The sequence below is a fragment of the Balaenoptera physalus genome (genome assembly GCF_965194825.1).
Source record: "Balaenoptera physalus genome assembly, contig: HAP1_SCAFFOLD_1709, whole genome shotgun sequence".
NCBI lineage: Eukaryota > Metazoa > Chordata > Mammalia > Artiodactyla > Balaenopteridae > Balaenoptera > Balaenoptera physalus.
The window spans coordinates 118,922-130,163 of NW_028125092.1; the positions used below are offsets into that span (position 1 = coordinate 118,922).

At 46.1% G+C, this 11,242-nt stretch overlaps 1 protein-coding gene across 1 annotated transcript in view; it reads left to right on the forward strand.

Annotated features, from left to right (window-relative positions):
* LOC309654020 (uncharacterized protein) overlaps positions 1 to 5,660 on the forward strand; it is a gene marked incomplete at both ends in the record, with an annotated part of 45,049 nt that extends 39,389 nt beyond the window's left edge. Inside the window, 2 exons of the mRNA XM_082478688.1 lie at positions 1,726 to 2,417; positions 3,756 to 5,660. Of these exons, the coding sequence (XP_082334814.1) occupies positions 1,726 to 2,417; positions 3,756 to 5,660 (2,597 nt within the window). The remainder of the gene's footprint in view (positions 1 to 1,725; positions 2,418 to 3,755) is intronic.
* Between the last annotated feature and the right edge of the window lie 5,582 nt (positions 5,661 to 11,242).

Sequence of the window (11,242 nt, forward strand, 5' to 3'; positions counted from 1 at the left end):
CAAGCCCCACATCTCTAATTCCCCATTTAGGGAATTCCCTGGCGGTCCAGCGCTTAGGACTCGGTGCTTTCACGGCCAGGGCCACGCGGCGCGGCAAAAGAAAAAAAGAAAACACAAACATCCACATTTATCTAAAACAATGTTGTGGAGTCCTTTGGATTTTCTTACATTTGAAAATCTTTTTTAATTGGATTCTAGGGATGATGGTTTTTTGAGGTCTTGGGATGTCATCTTCTTGGATGTGGAAGATGATTCTAAGTTCTAGGATAAATACAAAAACCTTCTTGATACTTTTTAAGCTTCCTTTCTGCTTATTATATGAGTTATATTCATGGACAGATATATTTCTCCTAGGCTTAATACCTGTTACTTGCTGGGTAAAAATATGAATGAGCACAATAATGAAACTCTTTTACACTTACTATTTTGCTGTCTGCTTTGTACCGGTTTTCATTGAAATACTTGTCTATATATGTTGTGGCTACCTATACATTCACATTTGTTGCATTCTGTTGCTTGTTGTGCATTTTTTACTGATTTATCGTCTCTGTCTGTATGCATTGGCTAGGAATTCATTCACCTCTATCACCTCCATCGTGTTTTTTGGTTAATAGTATTCACTAAAATAGAGTGGGCAAAATTCACTTTCATAATATTGCATGTATGGTACAGAATGTCATTTGTTAGTAAATTCATTAGGCTTTGATACTTGCCCACATACCCCAGTTTTCATTAATATCTATGGATTTCTTTTTCGTTACGTAACATGTTTTTCATGATTTTTCTTTGTCTTTCTAGAACTTATTGTATCTTCCTCCATATAAATCATACGCAATAGATCAGCTTATTCATCTATTAATTATTACTGCTATTATTATTGGTGGTGGTGTTATAACCACTTTATAGATGAGTAATCTGAAGTAATCAGATAACTTTTCTCTTTCCAAAAGCACTTAAGAAATCCACTTTCGGGTAATCATTTTGAGGTAGGATGAGAAACCAGGCTTGAAGAGGGCAAACATGACTCTTTCAGTTCACCAGTTGGACTGAGCTATACGTCAACTCTAGGTAATAGCGTGGGAACTGCACAAGCAAAGGGAGACACTGAAGATGACAATGGTAATGGCCGTACTGTTTTCTAATGGACAAAAAAAATGCTTATATTATAAGTTCTATTTCTCCTGCTTTCTGGCACTATCATGCTCAGAGTGGAGTCCTGGCAAGGAAGTCAGGATACTTAGGTTCTGAAACCTGGTAATGACACTAACATAATGAGAGAACCTGAACAAGTCAACCCGACCTCTCTGAGCCTCAGTTTCCTTACTCGTGAAATGAGACTGAAAAAAGAGAAAGTTCTCTAAGGGCCTCCTAGTTCTAAAATGCTTCCAGTCTAGGAAATAGCATAGAAGTCAATACGAGTGCAGGCTGAAGGGAAAGACAGGGCAGGGAGAAGGTTGCTTCCAGCCTAGAGAACAATGTCTGAACCATACCACTTGGCTCTTCTGCCCATCTGTGCCCAAGATGGGAGCACAGGCAGTTAATACAGAAGAGTGGAAAACTGCTCAGTCCTTACAGCCATCATTAACTGTCTGATTTTGGGTTTCTCAGGAAGGGTCGATAGTAGAGGTGTCCTGAGAGCAAGAACCTTAAGATAATGCTGTTCCTCAAACGTAGTGAGAATTTCTCAACCTCCCTGAGTTTTTCATGACCCTCTTGTTCTTACAGAAAATTTCCAAAATCCATCTCTACTTGGAACTCTAAATTCTCTGCAGCATTCTCTTCCTGTGGTGAGCAATGCAACTTCCCTAACACGAAGTGTCTGCAACTTCTCCAGAGTCTCTGCCCCTGCCGTCAGTTCGGCATCGGCTACCGGTACCTCTTTCCAGACACTCATGGGTAGTGCCTACCTTTACCAACATTCCAGCACGACTATGTTATCTGGAGTTACTGACCACAGCCAGATCTCCACTTCAGCTCCTTCCTATCCAGGTGTTCTTGAGTGGGACATCACAGGAAGCACTGAAAAGAATTCCTCTTCACTCGGAGACTTTACTCTGGCACTCACTGACCGGCACCCAGCTGCTTCCTCCATGTTTATGGCAGCCCAGGATGATAAAACTTCAGACGCCAATAACATGGTCCCTCTATATCCATCACTTTCTGCCAGGCTTGCTCAGGGAGCACCATCTCAGATTCCAAATCAGGGGCATAGCCGCCTGTCACTTCCCTACCAGGAAGGAAGCCAGGTATATTACTATAACCAAGGCACACTGGGGTCTTCACTGTATGGAGAACTTGGCTCCTGCCCGCAATCCTATGGCTCCGTGTCATACACAGGAAGTAGGGCCTCTGCGCAACCAGAAATGGGAATGGGACTGAAGGAGATTCAGCCCACAAATATCCGACCACCAGCTTCCACCTCTGCAATCTGCCACCCTGTGTCTGCTCAACGCATCACAGAAACAAGTTTTCAAGGTGAGTATACAAACGGCAGAGAAAGTTGAAGAATGAGGTCGGCATTCACAAATGGGGTCAAATCGACAGCTGGGAAGGGGTGTAGAGACAGGTAGAATTTAGATCCTGAGCCTTTAGTAACCACTACCTTCGCTCAGTGCCCTCTGTTTTTAGACTCTATATAAGAACACCTAGGGCTTCCCTGGTGGCGCCGTGGTTAAGAATCCGCCTGCCAATGCAATGCGGCGGACACTGGTTCGAGCCCTGGTCTGGGAAGATCCCACATGCCGTGGAGCAACTAAGCCCATGTGCCACAACGACTGAGCCTGCATTCTAGAGCCCGTGAGCCGCAACTACCGAAGCCCACGCGCCTAGAGCGCATGCTCCGCAACAAGAGAAGCCCGCACACCGCAACCAAGAGTAGACCCCGCTAGCCGCAACTAGAGAAAGCCCGTGCACAGCAATGAAGACCCTGTGCAGCCAAAAAAATAAATACGTAGAATAAATAAGTTCAAACAATCAATCAATAAATAAACGTAAATTAAAAAAAACAAAAAAACAAAAAGAACACCTAATGCAGGTGGGAAGGTGGCAGGGACACTGTAAAGGTCATCTATGCTACATGTACAAGAACCCCGAGAGCACACCAATAGGTACCACATTTTTCACTGCTGTAGCCGAGCATTCCCCCTGTACTACCACACTGTAGCACTCCCTTCCCTCGTCTACTGCTACAGTCTCTTTGGAAGGTGTCTCAGAACTCTTGTTATGAGAGTGCCAGTTGAAGTGTCCTCACTTCCGTCATTTATACCAGGATTTAAGACCTTGTGGTCCGAGATCCTGTCCAGAGAGCAAGCAGGCTAAGACTCTGTCTTTGTTTCTGTATTTCATCAGAAAGGGCTCTACCCCCTCTCCTAGTTCATGGTGTGAAGTGTTCTTAGCCTCTCGGGAAAGTGGGGAGAATTGAAAGGACTCTATATGAGAATGCTAGGCTTTGTAAAACATTTCAGTTGTTTAAAAAGAAGACTCATTTTGTATTGGACTTACAACAGTCCTATGAGATACAAAGAGAGCCAAGGATCAGTGACATGAAATGATCACCAGTTAAGCATTACAACAGTCACCGCTTACCTCGTAGCATAGGGCACTGTCCATGATCCTTAAGAAGAGTTAGTAGAAATGCCTTGCCCATCTTGCCCCTGAACCCCTTGAAAGGTACACGACTGCTGTGTTGGTGTTTAGGGGGAGCATCTCATTTACCAGGGACTGACTTCTCCCTTGATCCCTTTGTAGTGATGGAGCCTTCCCTGGTGATGAAAAATTCCCTGGGATTGCAACCTCCAAGCCAGACGTTTTGTGTGACACAAACTCAAGAACTCCCCAAGTCCTGCAGTAGCAGAAACAGTCACATACTTGAGAGTAACCCACCATCTGAACTTGGGGACATTTCAGTGACAGCTCCAGTCCAGAGTGCCAGGCGTCTCCTGGCCCTGCCTCCAGCTCCAAGCCAGGGACAAACAGAGAGTAAGAACGTGGAGGATATCAAAACCAAGCTGTCAAAGCCTCTGGAGGCCTACCAGATCCCAATAGAAAACCAAGATCCTCCACTACTCCCTTTAGGAATCCCTGATATTCCCCAGCCGCTGGCCTGCACCGATCCCCTCAGCCAAGAGGAGCAGCCTGGTTCTGAAAATGCTGATCTGGGAGAGAACAGCCTGAGTCGTCAGGACCTAGGGACACTTGAAAATGGGACTGAACCTAGCAGTGGTCTTGCAGACATTACTACACTGGCGGAGGATATTCACCTTCCCCAGCTCTTTAATTCTTGGAAAGATCTTGATCGATCCCAAGGTCCCAACGTGATCAAAGCTGAAGACACCAGAGCCATTAAGGTGAATCAGGTGCAGGAAAAGCCAAGTGTCGTAAAGGTTCCCTCTGATCAACCCAGGAAGAACAAACAGAAAGCCTCTGAGCCTATCGGTGGTGCTCCCAAGGCCAAAATCCAGCCAAAGGATCCAGAGTGCCTGTTAGGGGGAGAAGCGGTTATATGCACTGCTGCAGTCAGTGACAGGGCTCCTGCGAACACGGCCAAGCACTCTCAAGGCAAACCTCAGAAAGCTGCATCCGGAAAGATCAGCAAAACTGAGAGCCATGGGCAGGAAAAGACCAAAAGGACCAGAGGAAGAAACAAGGCTGAAGAGAACAAGCAGTCAGGGAACAAAGTCAAGGCAGAAGACAAGCCAGCAATCCCCAACACGAAGCGAAAGGAACACCAAACTGAGCTTCGCCAAGAGAGCTTTCAAAAGCCTCGAACCTCCCTTGGCGTGCGCATGCTGGAGTCTGTGAAGGTTCTTCATGCGCTGGGGAAGAAGAATGAGACGAAAACTGGGCTCTCTTCCTGTCGGCTCTTGGGAAATTCAAGCAACCCCAAAGACCCCCAGCCACCCCCAGCGATCCAGCCACGGCGGCATACCCCACGTGAGGGTAAGAGGCCTGAGAAAACGCAAGTCCAAGCCCAGAAACCAGACAGCAGTGCTGAAACAGAGTGTCCATCTCCATCCCAGTGTGAGCGGCCTCCTCCTGGGAAGGTCAAGTTGATACCTCTGCCTTTTTCTGCCTGGGACAAGCCTCAAGCTCGACCCGCTCCTCGGAGGCCACAGTCTCTGGCCTCACATCGGCCTGCTGTGGCTTACCGTGCCCAGCCTGGTTCTACTGACTCAGCTCAACCTGCTGCAGTCAATTCATCCCAGCCAGCTCCTGCCTCTTTGCCAGGTCCCGCCAAACCAGCTCAGCCAACTGTGGCCAACCCAACCCAACCGGCTTGGACCAACCATACCCAGCCTCGTGTCCCTCAGCCTGCTGCTCCTAGGCCTGCACCCTACAAAACTTCATCTGGCGCTTCTCTCCAGCGCGAGCCTGTTCCCCCTGCTGTGACTAAGCGCCAGTCCCCACCCAAGCTCCAAACCCAACTTCTACTCCAAGACTTCAGCAAGCAACGAGTTCCATGGAGGGAACCCAACGTGCCTGAGCCAGTCATGTCAAAGCCCATCGAACAAGAGCAGAGGCCAGAGCGAGAGGCCATGAAGAGGCGGGCTCAACAACAACGGGAGAATGCTGCCAGATACACCTCTTCGGGGAAGCTGCAATTTTTCACCCAGAGGGACAAAGAAATGGAAATTGCTGACTACTACGGATACGTCAGGTGACAGCTGCTAGGATTCTTGCTGCCACCTTGGCTACCAGCGGTTCTTCCATACATAGGTAAGATAGGTATAGAACCGAATAAGTAAATGGAATAGAATTAATAGATGAGTAATAAACCTTTCGAATTTTGAGATGCTGCTAACTGGGGCGTGAGAAAGGAAGGCCTGAAAGTTGGATGGGAGAATGAAGGAAAGGGGTAAAAACTGAGGAAAGAGGAAGGAACTTGGCCCAGGGCTAGGAAGGCCAAAAGAGACGTATGGATTTAGGAAAGGAAGCAGGAGTGAGGATGAAATGGCAGAAGTAAAAAGCAGGGTCAGGGGTCTGGGTTGAAAGAACACAATTGGAGTAGAGTTGAAGGTGACAGGAGATGAGTCTAGGTTTACTAGGAGAAATAGAAACAAAGTCTCTCGGGGAGGTTGGCCTTAAGTCTCACAACCACCAGATAGGTATTTCAGAAAACAAGAGGTTCACGACACATCTCTGAAAGGTTTGAGTTGCCTTATTCAGGTGTGATTATAGTGGGGGAATAGGCAAATCTACCAGAGAAGTAGCTAGGGCTCAGAGTCCTCCTAGGGGCAGCTGACGACAGGGCCAGAGCCAAGGGAACTGCTGCATCAGGAGGCCCACGAACAAATCAGGGGCATAGCCGCCTGTCACTTCCCTACCAGGAAGGAAGCCAGGTATATTACTATAACCAAGGCACACTGGGGTCTTCACTGTATGGAGAACTTGGCTCCTGCCCGCAATCCTATGGCTCCGCGTCATACACAGGAAGTAGGGCCTCTGCGCAACCAGAAATGGGAATGGGACTGAAGGAGATTCAGCCCGCAAATATCCGACCACCAGCTTCCACCTCTGCAATCTGCCACCCTGTGTCTGCTCAACGCATCACAGAAACAAGTTTTCAAGGTGAGTATACAAACGGCAGAGCAAGTTGAAGAATGAGGTCGGCATTCACAAACGGGGTCAAATCGACAGCTGGGAAGGGGTGTAGAGACAGGTAGAATTTAGATCCTGAGCCTTTAATAATCACTACCTTCTCTCAGTGCTCTCTGTTTTTAGACTCTATGTAAGAACAGCTAGGGCTTCCCTGGTGGCGCCTGCCAATGCAGGGGACACGGCTTCGAGCCCCGGTCTGCGAAGATCCCACATGCCGTGCTGCAACTAAGCGCATGTGCCACAACGACTGAGCCTGCATTCCAGAGCCCGTGAGCCGCAACTACCGAAGCCCACGCGCCTACAGCCCATGCTCCGCAACAAGAGAGGCCACCGCGATGAGAAGCCCGCACACCGCAACCAAGAGTAGACCCCGCTAGCCGCAACTAGAGAAAGCCCGTGCACAGCAATGAGGACCCAGTGCAGCCAAAAAAATAAATACGTAGAATAAATAAGTTCAATCAATCAATCAATCAATAAACGTAAATTAAAAACAAACAAACAAACAAAAAAACAGAACACCTGATGCAGGTGGGAAGGTGGGAGGGACACTGTAAAGGTCATCTATGCTACATGTACAAGAACCCCGAGAGCACACCAATAGGTACCACATTTTTCACTGCTGTAGCCGAGCATTCCCCCTGTACTACCACACTGTAGCACTCCCTTCCCTCGTCTACCGCTACAGTCTCTTTGGAAGGTGTTTCAGAACTCTTGTTATGAGAGTGCCAGTTGAACTGTCCTCACTTCCGTCATTTATACCAGGATTTAAGACCTTGTGGTCCGAGATCCTGTCCAGAGAGCAAGCAGGCTAAGACTCTGTCTTTGTTTCTATATTTCATCAGAAAGGGCTCTACCCCCTCTCCTAGTTCATGGTGTGAAGTGTTCTTAGCCTCTCGGGAAAGTGGGGAGAATTCAAAGGACTCTCTATGAGAATGCTAGGCTTTGTAAAACATTTCAGTTTTTTAAAAAGAAGACTCATTTTGTATTGGACTTACAACAGTCCTATGAGATACAAAGAGAGCCAAGGATCAGTGACATGAAATGATCACCAGTAAGAATTACAACAGTCACCGCTTACCTCGTAGCATAGGGCACACTGTCCATGATCCTTAAGAAGAGTTAGTAGAAATGCCTTGCCCATCTTGCCCCTGAACCCCTTGAAAGGTACACGACTGCTGTGTTGGTGTTTAGGGGGAGCATCTCACTTACCCGGGACTGACTTCAACCTTGATTCCTCTGTAGTGATGGAGACTTCCCCGCTGATGAAAAATTCCCTGGGATTGCAACCTCCAAGCCAGACCGCTTTCCTATGGAATGACAGAGAACTTCAGAGAACTTGTCAAGATGAAACACCAGTCAGTCTGCGGGAGAAAGGGAAGAAGAGAACGATGGAAATCGTTTCTGGGAAACTATTTTTACATTATGTTTTGTTTGTTCCTGGTAAATAAACTGAAATCTTCTTAACATTCAAACAAAATCTAAACCACTAAATTCAACAACACAGGAGTATAACTTTTGAAAAAAATTTCTTTGGCTGCGCAGCATGTGGGATCTTAGCTCCCCAACCAGGGATTGAACCCACGCCTGCTGCATTGGAAGCGCAGAGTCTTCACCACTGGACCACCAGGGAAGTCCCAGGAATAGAACTTTTAAAGGAGAAGGTATAAACCCCTGGGTTATATGAACTGGAGATTTTTAGTAAGAAGTCAATAGATCTTTTGTTAGGCACATTTTATGTTAGGCTGTCTCCCTGCACAGGACGCAGGCGCCTTGAAAATGGAAATCACATCCCTCTATAGTACGTCCCTCTTCTTTCTGCTTTGCAGTTTGCTGCTCCACTTGTTCAACCCCACCTAGTAATAACCTATACTTCCCTTGTTCCTGTTTTCCCATCTGGAAAACAGACAAAAGGCAACCAAACAACGCAAAGGTCTCAACAAATAAGGGATACCCAAAACCAGAGATGGCCAGAACTTCTGTATCCCTCATGAAACCTAGCCCGGTGTTCAATACTTAGGTATCATTAATACATGCGTGTTGACTGAAACAGTTGAAACGCAATTCTTCCACTTCCCAGTTTAGTTTTAGTCCTCATACAAAACCTGATCATCAAATTCCTTAATGCTAGGAATCACAGTGAAAAATAATTTCTCAACTGACTTCTGTCAGATGAGTGAGAACTAAGGTTAATTCAGTGTATCTGAAGCATAGAAAGTGAGGGCAAACGTGGCACAAGATGGGGCTAGAGAAGCAGAGAGGATTCTAGAGCACGCAGAGTCTTAAAGGCCACCAGTGTGTTTTCTATTCTCAAAACAATGTTTGTGAGCGATGTTTATGAGCAATGTTCCAACTTGCTTTGAAGCTTTCTTGTGTGAAGAATGGATTGGAGGGAAACAAGATATATGGACACTAGTTAGGACCTAATCGCAACAGACAGGCAAGTTCAGTATTAGGATGTTGAGGGAGAGCTGACAGATTCCAAAGAAATTCAGGAGATAAACTGAAGCGGGCTTCATGGGGTATGAGATGGAGGAAAGGAAGGTCTTAGGGAATTAAAGGGTTTACTGCACACATGAGCAGAGTCTCAAAATTAATCATTTGAACGTACAGAGGGGGATCGATCTCCCAAATGACACCGGTTAGGAAGCAACGGTACGCCCTGTAGAATTCCTAGAGACAGCACAAATCAACTGTTTCGATGGAAAATTCGGCGGGACCCTTGATTTCCATGGGAATATAGAGAAAAGAGACACTGATCTGGCTTGCAGGTATTTAGGAAGTTGTTAGCCTGACATCACATACTAGTCTCATGTAAGTAGGCCGTCTGAAGTATGAAGCTTAGGGGAAAAACCTTGAAGAAAACTTAAAAGCTTAAGCCACACCTCTATACTACACCACCTTTCACAGTTTCTTCTCAGATAAGCAGCATCCCCATCAGTGAAGAAACTCACATCCCATAATAGGAACAACAGGCCTAAAAATTAAATGTGTGTCTTTGGAGGTCCCATCTATGCGATATCTTCCTGGTACCAGAAAAGTCCCCAGGAAGATCGATCTTTGCACCCCTGAAAGCTTACCACCAAGGAAAATGACTAGGTCCATAGATTTCCTCCCTCAAACCAGCCTACCTCACACATAAATCACTAGCAACTCAGCCCTTAACTCACATTATCACAGTCACAAGAGTGGTTAGGGAGAAAAGCACTAACCAGGGGAACTAACACAGAGGCAATCCAGGCCAAGCTGGGCTGGTGGCAGATATCTGCTCCTTACGCTCGGGTGCATAATGCGACTCACCACAATGCCTTTTTCACAGACCCTTTTTAAAGTTTCTCCACAAAATCCAACAGCTCAAGTTAGCTCATGACGCTTCAAGGTAAACAATCGTCAAGAGAAAAACATGCAATATGTCTTACAATGTTGGATTCCTTACAAATAGGACAAGGAAATAACCATGTAGACAAAACCAGAGCATTTGAAAACATCTGCGTTCTACAAACATACCAGTGAATGCTATAAATAAGGTAATATGACATAAAACAAAATGAAAACTAGATGTGAGACTGTTCTCTTCAGTGTACAGACTTCATGGCAGTTGCTGCACGATCTAGCTACTTATATCTACAACTCTCTGTTCTGTTAATACAAAATGAGGCCCAAGTGTGTCAACTTGTTTCCCACAGAAACCAAAAAACCTACATGCATCTCTTTTCTCCGGTGCCCTTTCACCTTACCTGCTCCCAGTTCTCCACCAATGTCCTCCTCTTTCTCTAATTATTCTCCTCTTCATTGTGCTTGGCCTTGCACCCAAGCATGCAAGACAGAGAGTCCTAGAGGTCCGAGATTCTAGAGGGGCTGTTTGCAAGGGGGAGGAGATTACGGTAACTGCCACACTGTATATACTTCTGTGCAAAGAAAGAGGGACAGTGTTCAGAATGTCTCTCACATATAAAAAGAGCTGGATGGCAGGATACCTGTGTGGCCCAAGGAACTAGAGCTAGCAAATCATGGGCAAAACAATTGCAACCAAAGGCTGGAAGAGGAAAGGTCTGCAACCAGCTCTGTCTCCTGGCTCTCTGGTATTTGCTGCCAATGGGCAGAGTCTATTTCGTGAAGCATCAAGCACTGAAAAGAAGACTCCTGCTGCTGGAAGTTGACAGAAAGGAACATCCAATGCAAGATCAAGGCTTGTCCTAGAAGCAATGCCCATAATGGAAGAAAAAAAAAAAAAAAAAAGAAAGCGGAAGAGAAATGTTAAGTCGCAAGTCCAACCTGGCCCCCAGCCTAGCCCAGCCCAAGGAAGGTAGGAGTCAAGGAGAAGAAACTAAAAGAGAAGAGCCTTGGACCACAACATTCTCCACAGGGTACACTCAACAAACTTCACCCTGCTCTTTAACCAAGTTACAACTGTAATAGTTCAAACTACATGGCTCTTTCCTTCCTAAGGATACTAGTTAAATAAGATCTATATAGCTCTAAGTATATGATACATAAAATAGAATACTCTGTAGAATATAAGTAACTGTTAGTTAATTATATTAATGAACGTCTGTAAGAAATGTTGCAATGATTTCCCTAATGGAAGAGCCTGGGGGAGGTAAATCTGTCTTCTAGGATTTCCTCCCCAGAGCTCAGAAATTGAGGG